Source organism: Bubalus kerabau, chromosome 3 (assembly GCF_029407905.1).
Source record: "Bubalus kerabau isolate K-KA32 ecotype Philippines breed swamp buffalo chromosome 3, PCC_UOA_SB_1v2, whole genome shotgun sequence".
Classification (NCBI taxonomy): Eukaryota; Metazoa; Chordata; class Mammalia; order Artiodactyla; family Bovidae; genus Bubalus; species Bubalus kerabau.
In genome coordinates this window covers 189176035-189200118 of record NC_073626.1, presented here as the reverse complement: position 1 = coordinate 189200118, position 24084 = coordinate 189176035, and the positions used below count along the sequence as shown (strand labels likewise).

The 24084-nt window shown below is 57.6% G+C and overlaps 2 protein-coding genes across 2 annotated transcripts in view; both read left to right on the top strand.

The window, feature by feature from the left end:
• The window catches only part of PADI3 (peptidyl arginine deiminase 3), a 30219-nt gene extending 11082 nt beyond the window's left edge, over positions 1-19137 (top strand). The window contains exons 4-16 of the mRNA XM_055574330.1: positions 741-802; positions 1702-1819; positions 3144-3269; positions 4599-4777; positions 4984-5087; positions 5181-5292; positions 7158-7265; positions 9540-9691; positions 10857-11001; positions 11086-11188; positions 12961-13040; positions 15836-15961; positions 17615-19137. Of these exons, the coding sequence (XP_055430305.1) occupies positions 741-802; positions 1702-1819; positions 3144-3269; positions 4599-4777; positions 4984-5087; positions 5181-5292; positions 7158-7265; positions 9540-9691; positions 10857-11001; positions 11086-11188; positions 12961-13040; positions 15836-15961; positions 17615-17848 (1649 nt within the window). The 3' untranslated portion in view covers positions 17849-19137. The remainder of the gene's footprint in view (positions 1-740; positions 803-1701; positions 1820-3143; positions 3270-4598; positions 4778-4983; positions 5088-5180; positions 5293-7157; positions 7266-9539; positions 9692-10856; positions 11002-11085; positions 11189-12960; positions 13041-15835; positions 15962-17614) is intronic.
• The window catches only part of PADI6 (peptidyl arginine deiminase 6), a 207547-nt gene that overhangs the window by 95464 nt on the left and 87999 nt on the right, over positions 1-24084 (top strand). The gene's annotated exons all lie outside the window — the stretch shown is intronic.

Here is a 24084-nt window from a genome sequence, read left to right as displayed (position 1 = left end):
TTTACGGTTTTGTCATCTGAATAGGCACACCCAAATCATATCATCTATTTTTGCCTGCCTTGGCCTCTGTCTGGGTGGGGTCACGTTGTGCCTTTCGCCCCACCTTATGTTTCTGAGACTCATCCCCTTCTTGTATGGTGGTTGAGCGTCTTTTCACATATTTAAAAATCATTTCAATTTTTTTTCTCTCTCCCTTGAAGGTTTCATGTGTACTGTAAAACCTCCCCCAGCTTCTGGGGAGAGTGGTTAAGAAGGTGGGATGGAGGCAGGGATACGAGGGGAAGCTGAGGCTCAGAGCCCAGTAGGTGCCAGAGCCTAGGTCCACATCCACGATTGTCTGACACCAAAGCCCAGGCTTACTGGCCCATCCCTGGGAGACGAGGGAGCTTCATACAGACCCAGAATGTCCCAGGCAACCCAGGCGCGGGGCAGAGTGTCCCCCAGACAGTGAGGGTTACAGGGGGGCAGAAGAGGGAGAATTCAGGGAAGGCTTCCTGGACGGGGCAGCATTTGACCTGGGTTTTTGCTCTGACCCTGTATCTTCCCCAAGGCCTCTTTCCCCAGCCCCGAGAGGAAGGCTCCAAATGCTCCTACCTCTGGGTAGCGTCTTCTTGGAAATGACTTCCATTTGTCTGGCCCCAGAATGGGCCCTGAGACTGAGGCTAAAAGGCGGAGGTCGTGGGCCTGTGCTGGGCCCCTGGGAGGCTTGTCGTGACTCGCCCTCTGCCCTGTCCTTGCAGATATCACCCTGGACTGTGACCTGAACTGTGAAGGCAGGCAGGACAGGGACTTTGTGGACAAGGTAGGCTATCTCTGCCTGGACCCAGAAAGGGACATGGAGTTCGCAGCTGCTCTAGGCTGGGTTAAAAGGGGTGGGGTCATTAGAGGTATCCCCCTGCCTCCCAGCTGATGTCAAGGCCAGTGGAGCCAACCCAAGAATGGCTGGGGATCGTCTTTCACTGGCAGAAAAAGCATCATCAAGAATTGTAAGCATGTGCGTGCCCAGCCCTGGGCTATTCTCCCTTTGTAGGGACAAGTCCTTCTGCATTTTCAATCTAGGCTGGGGGTTGGGAAACCTTTTTTTTTTTTGTAAGAGCAAGATAGTAAATGTTTTAGGCTTTGCAGGCCATCCTGTCTCTGCTGCAACAGTTCGATTCTGCCAGTGTAGGATGAAAGAGCTATGTAGTCAATATGGGGAAAAGGATGTGACAGTGTTCCAATAAAACTTTATTTAGAAAAACAGGCAGTAAGCTAGATTGTAGCATGCGGACCTCCTAACCTATGTGAAAAGGAAATCTACCAAGTCCGAAACTATAGAAGAACTTTGGGCTGAATTGTGGTGATGCTGAAGACACTGGGAGTTCAGAGGTCACGCTGGGCTTTGTGAGCAAGGGAGAAGTCCGCCTGAGCTGGGCTCCAGAGTTCGGCAAGAGGCAGGGCGTTTCAGCTGGAAGGAGCAGCAGGAGCCAAGGAGGGAAGACGGACCTCATGCTCAGAAAGCTGCCTGTTGGAAAAGGGGATGCTGGCTGGAGGCATGCCACAGACCGCTGTGAACGAGGCTGTCGTTTGAGTAGTAGGAGCCGCTGCGTTCCTGGAGCTTGTCTTTCGGCTCAGGGCAGAGAAGAGAGGAGGGGTGAGAGCCGGGGAGGGGGCGCAGGCCTGGCCAGAGCCCCCGTCACCGCTGTGCTTTGCCATCGGCAGCGGCAGTGGGTCTGGGGACCTCGTGGGCACGGAGCCATCCTGCTGGTGAACTGCGACAGAGACAGTATGAGCTCTGACGACCAGGACAACTGTGACCACCACGTGCGCTGCCTGCAAGGTGAGGGGCTCCAGGGCCGCCGCTCGGCCGCCCTGCCGGGAGTCTCACCCACGAAGGGGGCTCTGAAGGCAGAGCCTGGGGCCAGAGGTTCAGCTTCCAGGCGCGCCTTAACGTTCCTGAAAACCTGCCCCTCCCCAGCACCCCAGCGCCAGCGGGCACCCCCGCCAGGGCAGAGCTCTGGAGAGGAGCGGCCTCCTCTTCCTCCCCCTCCAGGCTTGGAAAGTGCTAACACTGAGCACCTACTGTGCGTCAGGGCCTTTCCCCAAATTCTCATCTAAGCATCCAAGCAGGAGGGCGGCCTCCCCCAAATTCAGAGATGACGATGTTGACACTCAGAGGTCAGGGGATCCCCGAAGTCACTCAGCCAGCCTGCGGCAGGTCCAAGGTTCCCATAACCCCAAATCCAGCCTCCTTCCCACCGGCATCGCTGGCCTGGATTTCAGAGATGCCCCATATTCCCTGGTGGCTCAGCTGGTAAAGAATCCGCCTGCAATGCAGAAGACCCAGGTTTGACTCCTGGGTCAGGAAGATCCCCTGGAGAAGGGATAGGCTACCCACTCCAGTCTTCTTTGGCTTCCCTGGTGTACTCAGCTGGTAAAGAATCCACCTTCAATGTGGGAGGCCTGGGTTCGATCCCTAGGTTGGGAAGGTCCCCTGGAGAAGGGAAAGGCTACCCACTCCAGTATTCTGGCCTGGAGCATTCCATGGACTGTGTAGTTCATGGGGGCCTGGAGAATTTGATGGACTGTATGGTCCATGGGGTTGCAAAGAGTCAGACACGGCTGAGCATTTTCCACATTCTAAGTCCATCCTGAGCCGCGTACACAGCCCCATGAAGGACGCCTTGGCGGTGTCCTGGGTGTGGGTCAGGGGCTTCACCCACGAGATGCCCAAACTACTCTGAAAGTTGGCAGGATCATTTCAGAGACTGGAGCACTAAGGCTCCGGGAGGGAGGGGCCGGCCCAGGGCAGCAGCGAGTGACACTGGGCCTGAGAGGAGAGCCCTTAGCCGCCTGCTGCCCGGACGGCCTTCTCACCGCACGTTGCTCCTGCACACCTGCCCCGGGCCAGGCAGCAGGCTGGCCGCTTTGCACTTCTGTTTCTATGGGCAGAGGAGGAAACGGAGGCACAGAGAGAGCAGGAAGCATCTCACCACGTCACACGTGTACAGACATGCTCCTGCTTTTGTCCTGGTGGCTCTCAGTATTTCCACGGGGCGGGCAGAGCTGGGGCTCAGAGACCCAGGACTTGGCACCCTCTGCCCTGGGGAGGGGCTGGGGTGCTAGAGGCCCCCTGAGCAGCTGCCCTGTGTCTGGCTCCCCAGACCTAGAAGACATGTCTGTGATGATTCTGCGGACACAAGGCCCCGATGCCCTGTTTGACGACCACAAACTCGTCCTCCACACTTCCAGCGCTGATGCCGAGCGGGCGCGGGTGTTCCATGCCTGTGGTGAGTTGATGCCTGTCCTTCCCTGCCCAGGGGGTGGGGGGTGCTCAGTTTCCCCACCCAGGCTGGGGTGCAGGCTCTGCTCTGGCTCCGGGGCCGCCTTGAGGGCCCAGAGGAAGAAGCATCAGATGCGCGAGTTTCATGACTGGTTGCCTGGTGTCCCTGGCACAGCCGTGCCCAAGATGGTTTTAGCAGATGAATGCATTTTTAAACATATTTTAAGCACGTTTAAAAATTTTGATTATCAAAACTTTCAAGCATACCCAGAAGCAGAACACTGTGAAGAACCTGTATATGCCAACCACTCAGACTCAACAAGGATCGCTATTTTGCTTCTCTTACTTGATCTATCCTTTCTTGTTTGCTGAAGTGTTTTAAAGCCAGTCCCAGACACCCTGGCTCCTCTGTTGAGTCTGCATCTCCCGCCCACCCCGATAAACCCCAAACCATTGCTTTACATAGCTACAATGTCATTATCACGAATGCAAGCAGGATAATACCTTCAAAAAATACAAATATGTATTTGGGTTTTTCTGTAAGGTGTAACTTTTGGGGCAACACAATACAAGTAGTAATGCGCTCATTTTAGAAATACAGAAGTATGTAAAGTTAAAAATGAGAGTTCTCTACCCAGCTCCAAAACCTGACTCTTAACATGTGTCCTCTGTTGACCATTTCGTGTGTGTTCTTCCTGACATTTTTTAATGTGCACTGACCGTGCTTGGTGCGTGCGTGCGCGCGCGTGTGTCCACATTCTGCTTTCCACATGGTTTCTCTCACCAAGTTATGCATCCTTCACGTCTCTCTGTGTGTTTGTTTAGCTCTGCTTTGCCTTCCTCCATAGCCGCGTCATATTCCAAAGCGTGGAGGTGCTGTAACTGATCTGGTCCCATGAATGTACGGTTTTTGTGGTGTTTTGATTTTGCAGAAATCTCGGTTCCTGGAGGGCAGGGACCGTGCTCACAGCGGTGTCCTGAGCCCTGAACCACACCTCCTAGGGGCATCGTAGGTGCTCAGTAAATAATCCGCGAACACCTTCCATTTGTATTTTATAGGAAAGACACCTACCTAGACAGGGACTTGCTGTTAGGGGTAAACATTGCTTTGCTAGATGCCACCAAATTGCCCTCTGAAAGATCTGAGCGGCGCCTTAGAGAGGAACGCCCTCCCTGCCCCACCCAGACCTGCCCGCACTCGGGTGTAAGCCTCTCTCTCCTCTGCGAGTGGGAGGTGAGAAGCGGGGGTGGTTGTGTGGCTTCCATTGTGTTGGGGAGGTTGCGCGATGCTTCCTGCTCCCGGGGCCCCTCGCGAGGCCCTTCTGCCCGCTGCCAGGCCCCGAGGACTCCTGCGAGGCGTACCGGCACGTGCTGGGCCAGAACAAGGTGTCCTACGAGGTGCGCCGCTTCCACGGGGACGAGGAGCGCTTCTTCGTGGAGGGCCTGTCCTTCCCCGACGCCGGCTTCTCGGGGCTCCTCACCTTCCACGTCACCCTGCTGGATGACTCCAACGAGGTAGGGGCGGCCAGGACAGACAGGGTGGGCAACGGCCTCCCTGCTAGGAGAGGTAGGTGCCCCCGGCGTGGAGGATCCTGGCCACCCGCAGCTGCCTCTCCAGAAACTAAGGAGCTAGCAGCTTGCTTGAGTCCACAGTGGTCCTTGACCAAGCCAGGCGCTGGGCCCCGAGGCCAGTCTGCTTCCCCTCCGGTCTCAACCTGCAGGATTTCTCCGAGTCCCCCATCTTCACCGACAGCGTGGTGTTCCGAGTGGCCCCCTGGATCATGACGCCCAGCACCCAGCCGCCCCTTGAGGTGTACGTGTGCCGGTGAGTGGGGGCCGGGTGTCCTCTGACCCTGCTGGCTGCTCTGGCCCCTGTGTCTGCCTGTGTCCTGAACACTCTCCCTGGGCTCGTCCGCAGTGTGAAGAACAACACGTGCTTCGTGGATGCGGTGGCAGAGCTGGCCAGAAGGGCCGGCTGCAAGCTGACCGTCTGCCCGCCGGCCGAGAACCGCAACGATCGCTGGATCCAGGTACCGCGGCCTCTGGGCGGTGAGCGCATCGAGTGACCCCGGCCTGCGGGAGAGGCGGCCCCTCCAACGCAGGGGCTGCTGGGAATATCCGGGAGGACCAGGGCCACGTCCGCCCTCCCCAGGGCCCTGCTCTTTCTAATTCTAGACCCAGAGCTCTCCCCCCTCTCCAGAACCTTCTGGAGACTCAGGCACACTGACGTTGAATATGACATCCATTCACCCACAGGATCTGGGCTAGGTACTGGGGGCGGTCGTGATGGCAGAGGTGGGGACGCCCGCTCCCTGCCCTCAACGGCCTGGACCAGTGATCCTCCATGGAAGGTCGTTTTTGCCCCAGGGATGCTGCCAAACATCCTACAATACACAGGACAGCCCCCACGACAAAGAACTAGCTGGTTCCAAGTGTCAAGAGAGCCGAGGCTGAGAAGCCCTGGTGCAGAGAATGAATGGGATGGAAATCGCTGTTCCAACTGTCTAAGACGGAGCAGGGGTGCTGGGGTCCTGGAGGCGGGTGGAATCACCCTTGTCTGTGAAGGAGATCAGTGAGGACTGCCTGGAGGGGGCGTTTGAGCTGAACCAGATTTGGCGAATGGATAATGACTTGTGTGGTGTATCGAGCACTCCCTGCAGGCCATGCCCATCATCATTTCATCTTCCTGACAATGCCCTGTCAGTGAAGAAGGAACTCTCAGTGAGGCGAGATGCTTCGGGCCGCAGAGCTGGTGAGGGTGGTCCTGGAAGAGGGCTGGGCTGTGCAGAGGCCCAGAGGTGGGAGATGTGAGAAGGGGCAGCAGCTGTTCTCCTTGGCCAGGATCAAGCTCCTGTGAGGGCTTCCCAGGTGGCACTAGCGGTAAAGAAGCTGCCTGCCAGTGCAGGAGGCAGAGGAGATGCCAGCTCCATCTCTGGGTCAGCAAGGTCCCCTGGAGGAGGGCATGGCAACCCACCCCAGTGTTCTTGCCTGGAGAATCTGAGGAGCCTGGTGGGCTACTGTCCATAAGGTCGCACAGAGCTGAACATGGCTGAAGCGACTTAGCATGCACGCAAGTTTCTGCAAAGGGTAAGAACTGAGGTGAGAGGCCTTGAGCACCAAGCTAAGAAGCTTTCCTTTCAGTTGGAAGTTCGTCCCAGGAGTTGTTTCAGGACGGGATGCTAGGGCAAGAACTGGCTCGGTCTGGATCCTGGCTGTGCTGTTGACTAGCTGTGTGCCCTTGGGCGAATAACTAGACCGCACTGTTCCTCGCTTTCATCGCTGTGACATGGGATGATCACGGTGCCTCCCCACGGGCGTACTGTAAGGTCTACAGGGGTTAGCACTCGTGAAATGCTTGGAGCTGGGCCGGGGACATTCTAGTGAGCTTCTCGCTGGACACACCGTGTGTCACTGCTGGGTTATCTTTGCCTCCAGGACCCAGGGGCTCAAGACTGACCTGGGCGTGGCGCGTGCTCGAAAGGAGGCAGGTCTGTGCCTCCTCAGGCCGTCTCCGCCCTGCTTGCTGTCAGTCTCCCAGGGCCGCACGCGGAGGCCATGTGTAATGGCTGGTGCCTAGCAGCCTCTTTGTCCAACTCAGGCCACCCTGAAGCCCTCTCTGCCCCCACTCCCCTGTGACCCAGCACAGGGACACCCTGAGGCCGTGTCCTCATTCATTCCTGACCTGCCTTGCTCTGTGGCCCTAGGTAAGCAGAGCCCCACCCCTGAACCTCCAGCCCTTCCTCCAGGCAGCAGGTATCATGGCCTCTGCCCGCCTCAGTCCTCAAAGGGCAGAGCAGGCCTGAGGCGGAGTGAACTGTCTTCCCCAAAGCCCTGAGTGCCAGGCGAGGTGGGTAAGCTGCTGACCATCCACCACTGGTGTCCCCCGGGTCTGCAGGATGAGATGGAGCTGGGCTACATCCAGGCGCCACACAAAACCTTCCCGGTGGTCTTTGACTCCCCCAGGAATGGCGAGCTGCAGAACTTCCCTTACAAAAGAATCCTGGTGAGTGCTCGCAACCACAGCTGGGCCTGCAGGCCGAGGGGCTTTGCCCCGAGGGCCAGACTGGGAGCTGTGCTCTTTAGGGATGGGAGTAGGGTTGTCAGGTAAAATATAGACGAAGCTGGGTTAAGGCTGAATGTCAGCTAAACCATGAAACTGTTTTAGCATAAGTATGTCCCATATTCTGCATCAGTTCAGTTCAGTCGGTCAGTCGTGTCTGACTCTTTACATCCCCATGAACTGCAGCACGCCAGGCCTCCCTGTCCATCACCAACTCCCGGAGTCCACCCAAACCCATGTCCATTGAATCGGTGATGCCATCCAAACATCTCATCCTCTGTTGTCCTCCTCCTGCCCTCAATCTTTCCCCATCAGGGTCTTTTCAAATGAGTCAGCTCTTTGCATCAGGTGGCCAAAGTATTGGAGTTTCAGCTTTAACATCAGTCCTTCCAATGAACACCCAGGACTGATCTCCTTTAGGATGGACTGGTTGGATCTCCTTGCAGTCCAAGGGACTCTCAAGAGTCTTCTCCAACACCACAGTTCAAAAGCATCAATTCTTCAGTGCTCAGCTTTCTTTATAGTCCAACTCTCACATCCATACATGACCACAGGAAAAACCATAGCCTTGACTAGACGGACCTTTGTTGAGAAAGTAATGTCTCTGCTTTTTAATATGCTATCTAGGTTGGTCATAACTTTCCTTCCAAGGAGTAAGCGTCTTTTATTTTCATGGCTGCAATCACCATCTGCAGTGATTTGGGAGCCCAGAAAAATAAAGTCTGACACTGCATGGGGTATACTAAAAATACATTTATTGTTTATATAAAATTCAAATTGAACTGAGCATGCTCTGTATTTATTTATTAAATCGGGCAACCCCAGATGGGGAGGGGAGGCAGGAGAGTGCAGCTGTTAAGAACATAGACTTTGGGGTGGGAGGAGGGAGGGAGGTTCAAGAGGAAAGGGACGCCTGTATACTTAGGGCTGCTTCACGCCATGTGGCAGAGATCAACACAACACTGTGGAGCAATTATTCTCCAGTTAAAAAAAGAACATGGGCTCTGGAGGCAGAACAGCCCGGCTCTGTCACCTACATGCTATGCGACCCTGCATGAGTAAGTTCCCCTCTCTGAGCCTCAATTTCCTCATCAGTAAAAATATGTTAGCCCAGGTCTCAGAGATGTTTGTGAAGCTTCTTCATGCCAACGCAGAGAAAGCACAAACATAGATAGCTGGCATTATTACTGGTAATAAAGCGGGTATCTTCAAATGGACTTACCTATGAAGCAGAAACAGACTCCCAGACACCGAGATCAGTCTTGTGGTTGGCAAGGGGGACGCGGCGAGGGGAGGGGAGGACTGGCAGTTGGGCTCAGCTAATGCAAACCATGACACACAGGATGGATAAACCACGAGATCCTGCTGTGCAGCACAGGGCACCGCCTTCAGTATCCTGCGATGAACCACAGTGGAAAAGAATAAGAAAGAGAATACGTATATATATACATATGTATAACTGAGTCACTTTGCTTTACATCAGAAATTAACAAACCATTGTACTCAACTCTACTTCCATAAAAAGGGAGAGAATATGTCCCAACGGACCCCTCCTGAGAGAAAAGGGGAGACCCCCTTGGCTCCATAGAGAGTGGAGGCTTCTCCCACCCCTCGCTGGGGCATGAAGGTGGGAGGAGCTCTTTCCTGGCCTCAGGACTGTCTAAATTCCTTCTAAGAGACACCCTGGGGGAGTTGTCCCTTTTCCTAGATTGAAAGCTGAGGCTCAGAGGACCATCACCTGCCCCTTAGGCCCCGAGAACAGGCCCCTCTAGAGCAGCCAGATACCTGCCCTGGGGCAGGACTGATGGGAGGACACGCAGAGGACAAAAGAGTGGCCACAGCCCCGGCTCCACATCTAATGGGGGTGTGGGGACCGCCTGGCCCTCTCTGCTGTATCCTCGTGACCAGGGGGAGTAACACACTCTGAAACGGCAGCAGGGCTGGAGGGCTGTGTGTGTCCCAGATTCGGTAGGCATGAGCATCTGAGCATGCAGGAAATAGCAGTCAGCTCAGATGTCCATCTTTGATTCAGTGTTTCCATCTGAAGAATGGGTGGCCACTCTCGCCCCATCTTTAAGGAGCTTAGAGCCCAGCAGGTTGGTTCAAGCTCTTCCTGTTGAGCCTGCCCACCTCAAGCCTGACTCCATTTCCTCAGGGAGTGGGAGAAGCCTCCACTCTCTATGGTACCAAGGGGGTCTCCCCTTTTTTCTCAACCAGGGTCCAGATTTCGGCTATGTGACCCGGGAACCACGAGACAACTCTGTAAGCGGCCTGGACTCCTTCGGGAACCTGGAGGTCAGCCCCCCTGTGGTGGCCAACGGGAAGAAGTACCCCCTGGGGCGGATCCTCTTCGGAGGCAACTTGCCTGGGTGAGAGACTGAGGGTGGGTGGTGATGGTGGCTGGGGGAGGCCGTCCCACTCCTGGAAGAGAAGCAGAGAGGATCAGTGATGAAATGGCAGTCCACGTGGTGCTGGGAGCAGAGGACTGCCCCCCAGACATCGTCCACACTCATCTCAAGGGGTCTGAGATGCCCAGGGCAAGCAGGGCCCCAAGAGCTCATTCCGTCCAACACTCTCATTTTACAAGTGGGCCCAGGGAGGGTGAGTCACCCGAGGAAGGTCACACAGGAGGCAAAGTTATGACTAGACTTGGGTCTTCTGATTCAGAAAATAAATCCATGTCAATACCAGTGAATAATTATAAGAAAACGGTTTTAAGCCTCAACAGTCCCAGGAGAAATTGCATTTAAATCAAGGCTTGTTCACACTACGATGTAAATGATTAATATCAGATCTTTCCCTGAGAGCGAAAAGGGGGTACAGGACATGAAAACGGAGACAGCAGTGATGCAAAGAAGGGGAGTAACACGACCTAGGGGTGCTGATGGAAAAGAAAAGGAATCATGTGACAACGGTTATTTGCTGTGGGAATAGACCAAGACAGAGCCAACCAAATTCAGCAAAGTGGTTAGAACAGACTTGTGATCAGATAACAGGTGAAACCAGAAGCTTTGAAGGGGACCACCTGTCCTCAAACGCATGATCTCACAGAGGACGTTTGGGCCATGCCATTCGATACTTTTTCAGAAGGCAAGAATAAAAGGGGGTTTGAGTTCACAAAAATAAAATCCTGGGGCTGTGAGACAAGATCACCCTCTCTCCCTGCTGATATGTGGGAAGCTGAGGCTGCAGCAAGAGAGATGTCAGTTAGACTCTAGGAAGAACTGCCCAGCCGCGGGTTGAATATGCGGGTGACATCTGTCACTTGGAGAGCATGAGGATGGGTCTGAGGGTGGTCCTGAGAATCTGCCTGGATGGGGAGACTGGGATGGTAAGCTGTGACTGAGCTGCCTGTGTCTGCCTCGTAGAGAACTCACCTTGAGTGTAACTTAAATATATATTTATTCATCATCTTTCCTGATTACAAAGGCAGCACAAGCTTTTCACAGACGTTGCAGAAATCTTGAACTCTTGTCCTTCTGTTTCTGCGTATATTCTCTTTAGTTAAAGTTTTTTTGACCCCTTGGGCCCCAGGTCAAGGGGCCGCCGGGTCACCCAGGTGGTCCGGGACTTCCTGCACGCCCAGAAGGTGCAGCCGCCTGTCGAGCTCTTCGTGGACTGGCTGGCAGTCGGCCACGTGGATGAGTTTCTGAGCTTCGTCCCTGTCGCTGACGGGAAGGTGAGGACCCAGGGGACAGCTCTGGGCCTGAGACTGAGCCGAGCGGAGGCGAGGGTCTCAGCTGAGTCTGTTCTCTGCACACAGGGCTTCCGGATGCTCCTGGCCAGCCCCAGCGCCTGCCTCAAGCTCTTCCAGGAAAAGCAGAAGTGGGGCCACGGGGGCGCCCTCCTGTTCCAAGGGGTTGCCGGTGGGTGCTGTGCCCCTCATCGCCGCTTTCCTGTCCCCCCTTGCCACATCACGGCTTGAGAGGGGAATGTCCTGCTGTAAGGTGGCCTGTCCCCCAGGTCTGAGACCCCTTGGCTCAGCAGGCCCCGCAGTCCACAGCAGGGGCAGAGCTGGCAGGGAGCGCCATGGTGCATGATGGGGGGTTGGCCGCAGGCACAGCAGAGTCACGGTCTGGCAGGGAGTGCCACGGTGCATGATGGGAGGTTGGCCACGGCCACTCAGAGACAGGGTCTGCTCTGGGGTGTGTGACCGGCTCAGTCATACAGGGGCCTCTGCGCCAAAGGGCCTAACACTTGGGATTTGATGCTCTGCCCCTCGCTGTCTTGAAAGTCTGAATAGTTTGTGTTTTGCGAATGAAATCTGACTGATCAGTGGAACATCTATTGGGAGCTTGGAGCCCGGGCTCAGGAACATTCCTGCCATGGACCAAACCTCCCTCCAAGAGAAAAGCATTCACAGAACTTAAAAGCTCCCACATGTAACTTCCCACATCTATTTCCCACCCCCTGGAGCCCCAGCTGTAAAATGGAAGAAATACAGCTGCCCCATCCCCCTCTCTCCCATCGGGACTGTGAACAGACTCCTTGAGCTCAGATCAAACCTGGAAAATTCTCAAATCCAAATTTCATGTACCGGGCAGAAGGAAGGCCGTCTTCATCTTCCTTAGAAGCAGGGGTTTGCGGTGAGCAGGGCCCAGAGGCTGAGCTGAGCAGCGTGGGGATTCACAGCTGTCGAGCCACATGTAACCACCGGGTGGCCCCAGAGAGCTGATACCAGCGCAGCGGCACCGGGCCGGCGCCTCAGTGGTCCCCCACCGTGTGCCAGGGCCCAGGCTGCGTGCTCCAGACATCTGACCCCATCTGACCTCAAGAGGGCCTGTGAGGGCGACTCAGTCTGCTTCACACCCGAGAATGCAGGGCTCAGCGAGGGGAAGTCGCTGGCCCAGCGGCCTCAGTGGGGATGCTGTGGATCCGCGTCTCCACTCCAACGGGGGTGGGGGGACCGAGCCTGCACGTGGGCAGGTGGGTCCAGCCCTTGGTCGAGGCTTCAGCCCTTCCTGAGCACTTGGCTTGGGTCTGAATCACCAGTACCCCCATTTCCCAGCTGCAAAACCTGGGGCAAATCTTTTTACTTCTCTAAGCCTCAGTTTCCTCATCTGTAAAGTGGGGGTGTTGATGCATGCCTTGTGGGGTGGCTGTGAGGACTAAATGAGGTGTTGAGTGTGGAGCCCTGGACTCAGGGCCTGTGCAGGGTGAGAGATTAGTAAATGGGAGCTGTGAGTGTCTCAAGACATTGGCTCTGACCTCCCCTGTCCTGCCTGTCTCCACGAGCACTTCATCAGCCCAGCAGGAGAGATGGGTCTGGGGGAGCCCCTTTGCCAAGCAGTCGCCTCTTGGAGGTCAGGGACAGGGTTCAGCAGTGTCCATTCAGGGCGGGTCCTGGTGGGCAGGTGGGTGACCCAGCTCCGCGCCCCACCACTAGCCAAAAAACAAGCGATCATCATCCAATGTCCGGTGGGGGTGGGGGTTACATTTCCAGTAAGCAGCATCACCACGTCTGATGTGCTCGGATGAAGGCCTCACGTTCATGTGCTGCCCGCCCCTGCCGTCCTCGCACACCCAGGCTTGCTCAGAGGCCAGGAGGAAACGCCTGGGAGCTGCCGGCTCACCAGCCTTTCGCCTTTGAGCCTGGCCTCTGCTGGTGCCGCTCCCACCCTGCCCCTCTCCTTCACAGGCAACCAGGAGGTCAACACCGTCTCCATCAGCCAGGTCCTCTCTAACAGAAACCTCATCAGCTACAATAAGTTTGTGCAGGTACCAGGGCCGCGGGCCAGGCGTGGGGGTAGGCATGTCTGGGGACGGGGTTGTGGACAGAGGTCTGAGGCCCACGGTTTAGGACAGCTCGGGGAGGGTGGGTGACAGGCCCAGAGTCTCTAAATCCCGGCTTTCACTCGAGAGAAATGAGGGGCCACGCCAGGTGCGTGCAAGGACAAGCATTCCCGGCAGAGGGAACAACACAGATGATGGCCCTGAGGCGGAACGAAGAGGCCTGGAGCGTTTAAGGACGAAGCTGGGGGCCCCAGAGGAATGAGGAGAGATGGGGCCACCCAGGGCCCCGCAGGGCAGCGCTGGGGCCTTGGCTGTGACTCTGAGCGCGACTGGAGGCCGTCTGGGGATCCGAGCACAGGACAGACTCGATCAGACTTTGGCTTTGGAATGATCTCTCTGCTGCTGGGCTGAGGGATCTGTCTTCTATTACGGCAAGGGGCGGGGTGGTGACAGGAGGTCCTAGCAGGAAGCAAGGGCACTGCAAGCAGATAACCAGAGAGCGGTTCAGTAAACGGACGATTACAAAGGCGCAGGGCGGTTTGAGGAAATCAGCAGGGGCCTATTCCGCATCCCCAGGGTTGGAAGAGGGGAGCTCTCACCTCCCCCAGGCCTGGAGGAATTGGCCGAGGAGCATGTTACTGGAGCCTGGAGGGGTCACTCCAGACACGGCCACAACATTGTAATTAGCCCCCGATTAAAGAAAGAAATTTAAAAAAAGAGGTTGTAAGACAGGAGCTGGGGCTGCACAGCCAGCCTGCCGTGACCCCAAGTGCACTCCCCCAGCAGCGCTCCCACCTTCCGCCACCGCCCCCATGGGCTGAGCCCAGCGGGAAGCCAGCGGGTACAGGAGCCCCTGGTTCCCAAGGGTCAGCCTCCCAGGAGGCAGCGCAGGAAAGAAGGGGGCAATGGGTCCAGAAGAACAGACAATGTCTGGCGCAGGGCCTTCTGAGAAGCGCACGCCCGGGCTGGGGTGACCCTCGCAGGGGCTGAATTAGGGACCATGCCTGCAGAGGGAGGGAGGAAGCCAGTGGAGGCGGCAGGGCGAGCTGGTGGGGGGAAGGCAGGGCGGCGGGTCCTTGACAGCCTGCAGCCCGGGTCAGGCTCAGCAAAGCAGGGCGAGCCAGTCAGGTCAGCTTGGAGACACCTGCTTAGCCACTGGCCCTGCGCAGCGGGTGGGGGCCTCGGGCGCCCGCACGGGCTGGCTTGCAGGGCTGGAGCTCGCAGCGGGCCCTTGGCAGCTCCACTCCTGCGAGGGGGCAGCTGTGAGGAGCCTTGTCGTGGTCACCGCGTGGTGAAAGAGCGCAAGAAGCCGGAGCCGCGGGGGACGGTGCTCCACCCGCGTGCGGGGCGGGGTCAGATCGGTGCGTTTTGGAAGCAGATGGAGGAGCCCGGGACTTGTTGACGCGGAGGCAGAGTGAGAGGAGGGCGGCGTCGAGAATGACTGCAGGGTTTTCTCTTTAACTGGAGTGCGCGTGCGCGTGGTTAGTCGCTCGGTCGTGTCCGACCCTTTGCGACCCAGTGGACCGTAGCCCGCTAGGCTCCTCTGTCCGAGGGAGTCTCCAGGCAAGAGTACCGGAGCGGTTGCCAGGCCCTCCTCGGGGGCATCTTCCCAACCCAGGGATGGAACCCACCTCTCCTGCACCTCGTGCCTTGGGGGCGGACTTTTTTCCCCCCCTGAGCCACGCCGGAACCTGATTGCTTTATGACGGCGTGTTAGCCTCTGCTTTAGAGGAAGTGGGTCCGCTGTGTAACACCCTCCTTGCCCTCCCGCACCCCCTACCCACCTTTCTAAGTCATCAGAGCCCCTAGCTGAGCTCCCTGTGCTGTAGGCAAGCTGCCGCTAGCTATGTAAGGTAGCGTAGACATGTCAGTGCATTTGGGCCTGAGCAGCGATTAGTTTCGGAGAAGGCAATGGCACCCCACTCCAGTGCTCTTGCCTGGAGAATCCCATGGACGGAGGAGCCTGGTAGGCTACAGTCCATGGGGTCGCTAAGAGTCAGACATGACTGAGCGACTTCACTTTCACTTTTCACTTTCATGCATTGGAGAACGACATGGCAACCCACTCCAGCGTTCTTGCGTGTTCTTGCCTGAAGAATCCCAGGGACAGAGGAGCCTGTTGGGCTGCCGTCTATGGGGTTTCACAGAGTCGGACACAACTAATGCGACTTAGCAGCAGCAGCAGCAGCGATTAGTTTCCAGAGCTGAAGAATGCAGCAGGGAGGGCGTGGAGGGGTGGGTAGAAATGAAAGTTTGTCTTTGGACTCCTCACCTCTGATGTGCCCGTCAGACACCCAAGTGGAGATGCGCAGGGCTGGTTGTACCTGCACGTCTGAGCTGAGGGAAAGCGTTGGGCTTTGTAAAGTGGCTCCTGTGTGTGTTTAGTCCTGTTCAGTTCTTTGCTTCCCTGTGGACTGAAGCCCGCCAGGCTCCTCTGTCTGTGGGATAGTGGCTGGGGGTAGAAATGTGGGAGTTGGCCGTGTCTGGTGTTTTGAACAGTAAGACTGAAGGAGATCCCGGAGGAGTGAGGCTCTAGAGAAGGGAGTGGGTGGAGGACGGGGCACCCTGAGCCACGCTCTCATGCCCCCTGCCAGGGGGTGAGGCTGTGGCGGGGGGACCGAGCAGGCATGTTCTGATGAAGGCTCACAAGGAGTAGCTTCGTGTGGAGGGCTGACCTGTGGGCACTTGGCATCTTGTCCATCCTTAACCAGACATGCCCCTGTGGGCCTCCCCCCACCATACCTGCAAGGCCTCCCTGACTCCCCCCTCCCCCTCCCCAGAGCTGCATCGACTGGAACCGGGAGGTGCTGAAGCGGGAGCTGGGCCTGGCTGAGCGGGACATCGTGGACATCCCGCAGCTCTTCAAGATGGAGAGGAGGAAGGCCGTGGCCTTCTTCCCAGATTTGGTGAGGCCGTCAGCCAGGACTTTGGGTTTTGTCAGATTAGGCGCCAAGCCTCCACTCCCCCGGGGGCCAAACGCCCGCCGCCACTGTGTTTGGGGTTGAGGGGCCGGGGCTGGGGGCAGGGAGACTCAGAGGTCCCACGGTCCCAGCGGAAGGACCTCTTCTTGACCGGTTGTCACGATCACCATGAAATGCTCACTGGCCAAGTCTGCACTCCGGGGCCATCTGGGAAGGCCGTCTTCTCCTCCCGGGGACCCACCTGGTATTTGTGCAGTGAGCGAAAGATTGCGTGAGGCCGTGCGGGTAGCATCCACCTGAAGGTCAGACAGCCCTTCCCCCAGCTCCTGGACACCTACCCACTCCCTGCATACTTAACGTTCCCTGTGTGAGATGCAGAGGTGACTCAGGCTGCTCCCTGCTCCCAAGGGGCTGCCAGTCAAATCTGGTCGAGGAGAAACTCACTTCACCTCTCTGAGGGTTTGTCCCAAAGATCTACCTTGTGTGATAAAGTGGTGTGCCAGTTCAGAGGTGAAACAAAGCACTTCCAGTCTGAGAGGTAGGCCTGGAGACCCAAGAGGGCTCCGTGGAAGAAGTGGCCTTTGATTGAGCCTGGGGGCTTTGCCTCTGGTGTCTCTGAAACTTGAACTTGCATCTGGAATACGGGGACCTCGGAGCCCCACCCCAGGTGTTCCGATTCCGCAGGGGCCTGAGACTCGCTGCCTTTCTAACAGTCAACCCCCGGGTGCTCTCTGAGGCCCACCCTTCGAGCTGCGCAGCTCCCTCCTGCCTCTTTCCCCTCCCTCTCGAGCCCTCCCCACCTCCATCCCTCGGAGGAACCAGACCGCCCATCGTCAGAGGCTTGCGGGCAGCCTGTCCACACCACCCTTGCTTCATCCCTCCTTCTCCTTCCCCTTTCTGACTGTTTGCCCTCTTTGATTTCCCCTCTTTCAAAGCCCCTTTCCTTCCTGCATCTCCAAGGAGGCTTTGCAATAAGGCCTGTGCCCCCAGAAGCTTGTGCAGCACTCCAGATTCTTGTGTTTGTAGGGAACAGAAGACCACCAAAGTGGGTTTCGGCCAGAGCCGAAGATTTAGCATAAGGACCCCAGGAAGGCCAGTGGCAGGGGTGGCCGCTGTGGGGGGCGTTAGGAGGGCCTGGAACCAGCTTCTGTTTCCACGGCTACAGTGCTCATCCCTGCCCCCCCGCCCCCACCACTGCCTCCTCCTTTGCTTGGCCTCCCTAGCCTCTGTGTCCCTGGGGACAGACATGAATATGGCCACACCGAAGTGCAGACACAGGGAGAGAGAGACTCAGCTCTCCCACCATGGTAACGGCACCAGCCAAGGAGGGAATCTGATCGGCCCCGCTTGGGTCACACATCTACCCTGGTCCCATCAGCTGTAGCCTGGGAGTTCAGGATTCCGTAGCACAGACATGGCAGCTGCCTACCAACGAGGAGGGCAGCCGCCAGAGAGAGAAGTTCTCATCGTGAGCTCTGGTTAGAGTTCTTGCCAGGCCAAGTCCCTCCCTCGCTGCCTGAGGGGGCGAGTGGCTGTTTGCGAGGCTGCTTCAAAGACAGCGCCAGGCCCTGCTGAGCATAGAGACGGCGCCGGGTGGGAGCCGACTCTGCCCCTGACCCGGGCGCCCCCTCCCCGCAGGTCAACATGCTGGTGCTGGGCCGGCACCTGGGCATCCCCAAGCCCTTCGGGCCCGTCATCAACGGCCGCTGCTGCCTGGAGGAGAAGGTGCGGTCCCTGCTGGAGCCGCTGGGCCTCCACTGCACCTTCATCGACGACTTCACCCCGTACCACATGCTGCACGGCGAGGTGCACTGCGGCACCAACGTGCGCCGCCAGCCCTTCCCCTTCAAGTGGTGGCACGTGGAGCCCTGAGCTGGCGCCGCCTCTGGAGGCTCCTGGCCTGGACTTGGTGGCACATGGAGCCCTGAGCCAGCCCCCTCCACCCTTCACCCCTGGGGTGGGCCGTCCGCCTGGGCGATGGAGGCCGAAACAGGCCCCTGAACAATAAGTGTCAAGAGACCCCAAGGTTCCGGACGGAGCACCTGCTCGGAGGCCTTTTCCTCCAAGTGTTCACACGCCTCGCCTGCCGCCCATGCGGTTCTCAGACTTGACCCCCTTGGCTTCCCAAGAAGGACCTCATTCCTTGTGGTCTGTCTTGCAGATCTGCATGACTCACGGGGACTCCTCCAGACATTCCCCTCTCCACCCCCAAGTCCTCTGTGTGGAGCCTAGTTCCCTCTGGAGTCTAGAAACGTCCACGCCCCTCCTCTGCCCTCTTGGCCTGTATGTCCTAATGAAGGAAGGACCCACGATCCTGCTTTGGTCTGATTGCCTCTCGCTCTGCAGGGGAACTCATTTCTTAAAGTCACAGGACAGGAGAGATTTAGCCCAGAGCCTCACCCACAGGGAAGGAGCAGAGGTCTGTTAGACTGAGGTGGGACCAGCATTCCAACTCTGACCAGCTGTGGAAATCGCCTTTGCCCAGCACCCAGCAGAGCACGTGCTTCTAGACGTATGCTGAAGCAATGTTAGCGACTCCTTACGTAGCCTGAGAAACATCTCATCATCTGACCTTTAGAAATCTGGCTTGGGAAATTCCTGGAGATTGGGAAGACTGGGTATAAGGGTGAAAAATATCCCTCATAAGACATAAGATGCTTTAGTGACCCTGGGCCTCTCTGCAGGAGGGGAGACCCCTGGTAGAATTAGTCCTGGGCTTTCTGTTGACCCCAGGTCAATGTTCCATGTCCTGCTTTCCCTCAGGAGAGGGGGCCTGGTGGTGCCAAACCCACCGAGACCACTCAGGACAGGAGGGCTCTGGGGATGGACCAGTCTGAGCTCAGGTGGGCAGGGAAAGGGGTGGGGTGGCTTTCTCCAGGTGTATGTCCGTTCCATGGGTGCTCTGTGTGGGGTCAGCTGTGCTTCCGTCACTGGCTAATAAATCAACAGAAACACAAACAGTGTGAACCTCATTTGGCTCCCTCTAGACAGCAGGAGCAGAGGGCTTTCTTGCAGCTGAAGCGTCTGCTTGCCTAGGCCTCCAGGAATTTGAGGCTGAGCAGCCCAAACGTTGGTTAAGACTGTGAGGTTGTTCCATCTTGGCCACGGGACTCATCCCATGGGTCACCATGGCCAGTTGCAATGATACGATGTGAAAATGCAAGCCTAGGGGTCAAATGCCCGGCTGCCAGGACCGAGTGAGCATGGCAGGGCGAAGGTCTGGGCTGTGGCCGGAAAGTTGCACTGTGAGTGTGGCAATGGGAAGCCAGGGTATGGACCTTGGGGAAGCTTGCGCGTGCCCTGAGTGACTCCCTCCTTCCTGTCCACAGGGAGGCCGTGGCCACCCTGTAAAGGCCCCGCGGGCTTGCTCTGGAGCCCCGGGAGGTCGCTCCCTGTGCTCCTCCCTGCAAACCCCGGTGTTCTCTCTGGAGATGCAAGCCTCAGAATAACTCACTCAGCCCCAGGGCTGGGTGGTTTCCGGGTGGTTAGCGAAGATCCCACAGCCTCCCCCCAGCACCCTCCTGGCCACCGTTTACCTAGAATCTCTGAAATAGACTCCCACCCCCCTCACATGACCGGATTCCGACAGAATAAGCCCACTTCCAAGGGAAGCTGAGACCAATGAGGGTGTTGAGAAAACTGTATTTTTTGAAAGAGTTTCAGTGGAGGTAACATGCCTCCAGATGGCAAGTGCCTAAAATCGGAAGAACTCAGATGAGTTCCCAAGCAGGCATTTCTCGCCCCGGATGCCCCCAGACTGACCATGAGGTCCTCTTCGTGAGGTCGCGGGTGGACCCAGCAACACGTCTGAGACACTTCTCGCGGCTCAAGCGTGACTCCTGTGCTCCAGGAAGGCTCCTGCAGGAACCTCGCCTCGATGGCAGAGGAAGCAAAATCAGTCCCCACCCGGGCCCCCGCAGACGCCGTCACCTGTCGCACGGCAGCAGTATAGCCCGTGCGTGCGTTCCTCCACTCTAGCAAACTGCCGCCAGCTCAGCGGCTTAAAACAAAGCAGATTCATAATCTTAGATTCTGGAGGTCAGAAGTCTGGAAGGCGTTGTTTCTCCGGGCAGCCCGAGTGGGGAATCGCTTCTCTGTTTCCCGGCTTCCAGGGCCTCCTGCACTCCTTGGCTTGTGGCCCCTCCCTCCAGCTTCAGAGCCTGTGTTGTAGCGTCACACATTCCCCCAGCTCTTCTGCCGCCTTCCACTTCCTGGGACCTTGTGATCGGGCCCAGCTGGATAGGCCAGGCTCCTCCAGCGTCTCTGGGTCAGCTGATTCACAACGTTAATTCCATCTGCGGCCTTGATTCCCCTTTGCCATGTAAGGTAACATGTTCATAGGTTCTGGGAGTTTGGACATGGACCCCCTTGGGGGGCGGTTATTCTGGCCACCACAACCAGACTGGCCCTTCTGATCTCCACAATCTAGACCACAATTAGCCCCTCTGAAATCCAGCTTGGCCTCTTGACAGGTGTCATGGAGTCAGCAGGAGAGGTGCCGTCCGTGAACTCTTCCTCCAGGACTTGCGTTCAGTCCTGAGCCTCAACACTGGCCTGAGACCCGGGGTCCAGTGGATGCAGGCTGGGTGGCTCCTAAGAGCACCGCGGGCTGCCTCATCAAGCCTGGGGCGAGGGTCCCCTCCACCGGGGCCGCCCCAGATGGCTGCCTGCGGTGCACGGTTTGGTCCCTGGAAAGCCCCGGGGAGACCAGAGTGAGGCCTGAGTTCTTGTGCAGCAAGTCCTTCCCCTCCCCACCCATACTGTGGTTCCTTCCACACGGGGTCGGCTTGACCCTGGGGAGCGAGGACAGAGGTCCCAAGGGAGCCGGAAGGTGGCTTGACTGGGCCAGCTGTCACATCCTAGCAAACGCTTGTTCAAAACCCCTGTTAACGCCTCACTCGTTCATTCTGGAAATATTCAACGCACGTCTCCTGTTTGCCAGACACGATCTCTACCCTCAGGAGTTCGTATCTAGGGAGGCAGCGAGGAAAGAAGCACAAATAGCTATAAGTTGTAATGAGTGCCCTAAAGTGGGGCCAGTGAGGGCCGGAGAATAACGGGGAGGCGACCTGCTTTGGCGGGACAGGGGGTGCTGTGTGAGCTGACGCCGGAGGGTGGCCTGGAGCGGTGGGTGAGCGGGGGAGCCAGCTTCCAGGCATTGGGAGGGTCGAGCGGAGGCCTGGAGCGGGGCAGGCCTGCAGCCCCACAGGGTGGAGAGCCGGCGGCAGAGGCAGCGGGCGGAGGAGGGGCCCGCGTTCCTGCAGCCTCGCTGTGCCCAGTCTGAAGCGGTCTGCCCCTCTCCACTCCCCGCCAGGGCCTGACTCAGGGCAGAGAGGACAGAGCACGCCCAGGCACTGTGCCCGCACACCCCACACACCGCAGCCCCGGGACAAAGCATCACGCGGAGGGAAGGGCCACGTGCCCCAGAGTCGGATGACCCGATGCTGAATGGCCCTTCTCGGAGGCACACGTTGCCTCTCTGAGTCTGTTTCCTCCTCCATAAAATGGGCATGGAAACCGCCTCACCGAGCTTGTGTGGGGTTATGTGAGGTGCTTAGTCGTGCCTGGCATGTAATACCTGATAAATGATGACTGTTATGTAACACCCCCAGGGCCCTCTCCACGTGACCGCTGTGTATATATACTCCCAATGTCTGCATTCTAATAGAGGGCAAAGGCCCTTGGAGACCCAGAGGTCGGACCTGAGAGGAAGGGAAGGCTGTCCTGGCAACTCTCAGGTCACAGCCTGCTGGACTCAGCAACCTGAGAGTGAACCGGGGGGGGCTCCTGCCCAGACAGGAGAGGAGCCTGTCTTTCTCATAGGGACTGACGGCTCGGGCGGCCCCGGGCCCGCCTGACTCACGCTGCATTCAGAATCAGGAAAGAGTAACTGCAGGGCCCTGGCAGGAGGTTGCCCAACACTGTGGTCTCCTGACCTTTCCCCCGCAACCCCACAGGACAGGAGCATCGGGCGGGATGGCTGAGGCTCCAGGGGAGGGTGGCTGGACAGGAATTCTGGACGACCGGACAGAGTCCATGGGGCTGTCCTTTCCTACAAGGTCACCATCATGCCCACCCGCTATGGCGGAGTGACGGTGAGCGTGGGCCGCGCTGGGCGTGTGCCGGGCTGCTTACACACATCATCTTGTCTGCTCTTCACAATAGGCTAGCGTGAAATTGCAGTTATTAATCTCACTTTATAGACAAGGACACTGAGGCACGAATGATGAAACCTGCCCGGGTCACGGAGCTGTGGCAAGTTTGTGGGGGAGACGAGTTCGAGCCTGGATGGGTGACCTCCGTAACCTGGTTCTTAACCAGACATTCTTGTGGCTCTCAAATTGGAATCACCTGGAAGGCTTTCAAACCTGGCAGTCTTCCTCCCCCTTGGAGACTCCGTCTGGAGGTTGGGGTGTTGCCAAGAGCGGCGCGATGATGCCGCCCCGAAGCCAGGATGGAGAGTCTACAACCCCCTCCATACCGTCCTCCTGGGCATCTCTGCCCCTCCCCTGACCCAGTACCCTCCCCCCATCTGCAGCCAGCAGTCTCGGGGGCCATGGCCTCCTCCTGGGCCTTCTCGGTGGCTCAGCAGTAAAGAATCCGCCTGCAGTGCAGGAGACCCAGGTTCAATGCCTGGGTCAGGAAGATCCCGTGGAGGAGGGCGTGGCAACCCACTCCAGTCTTCTTCTAAGCCTCCCAGGTGGCAGTAGCAGTAAAGAAGCTGCCTGCCCATGCAGGAGGCGTGAGAGTCACTGGTTCCATCCCTGAGTCTGGAAGGTCCCCTGGAGAAGGAACTGGAAACCCACTCTAGTATTCTTGCCTAGAGAATCCCATGGACAGAGGAGCCTGGTGGGCTACAGTCCATGGGGTCGCACAGAGCTGGCACAACTGAGCGACTCAGCTCACACACAGCTTCCTTTTTACGGCAGCCACCTGGGCTGTGATGGCGTCTCCAATAACCAGACAGTTCCTGCTGCATTCAAATTTTCTTGCTGGGCCAGAGGTTCCTTAACAAATTGCACAAGATTTCCTGGAGGAGTCATTAAAACCACAGATTCCTGGGCCACCAACCCCTCCAGCCAGGCCTCCCGAGACCAAATCTCTCGGCCTAGGCATCTGTATATTATAAAGCTTCCCAGACAGTTCTGACACACAGCCGGGTCACTGTAATCCATTCCTCTTCACTGCTGTGAATGAGCTTTTTCTGCCAGCGTGTCTCAGATTCTTCCCACGTTTCCTTAGCAGACAACGTGGCTCTGGCCATTCTTGGCACTGTTTCCTGCTGTATGCATCCACGAGTCTGTCTGGAACACATATCTAGAAGGTGTTTAGCTTTACTGACTTCGCTAAGAATGGTGATGCCAGGGAGGAAAAAGCAATGGGAGTGGTTTGGGAGTAAGTATGGGTCCAGGGAGGAGAAGGCGATGGCACCCACTCCAGTGCTCTTGCCTGGAAAATCCCATGGATGGAGGAGCCTGGTGGGCTACAGTCCATGGGGTCGCGAAGAGTCAGACACGACTGAGCGACTTCACTTTCACTTTTCACTTTCATGCATTGGAGAAGGAAATGGCACCCCACTCCAGTGCTCTTGCCTGGAGAATCCCAGGGACGGGGGAGCCTGGTGGGCTGCCGTCTACGGGGTCGCACAGAGTCGGACACGACTGAAGCGACTTAGCAGCAGCAGCAGCATGGGTCCAGGGAGGCCAGCTGCTCTAACAAAGAGACCACGAGTGTGTGACGGCCCGGACACCCCACGCGCTTCCTTCCTGCTCAGGCCAGCAGCCCAGGCGCTTCGGGTCCGAATGGTGAGCACATGTCTGGGGGCAGTGGGGCACTCTGCTCCACGCCGCCACTCAGGGGCCCAGGCTGACGGAGGCCCTATCAGCTTCACTCTGGGCCCTGACCGCGAGCCTCTGGAGGAGAAGAGAGGCTGGAGAACCGTGCCCACCCTGAATCCCCGGGGCCACGCCACCCCTGCCTCCTCTCCAGCGGTGAGGACTCAGCGTCCCGTGGCACAGGGGACACTGGTCCAGCAGTGAGGACTCAGCGTCCCGTGGCACAGGGGACACTGGTCCAGCAGTGAGGACTCAGCATCGCGTGGCACAGGG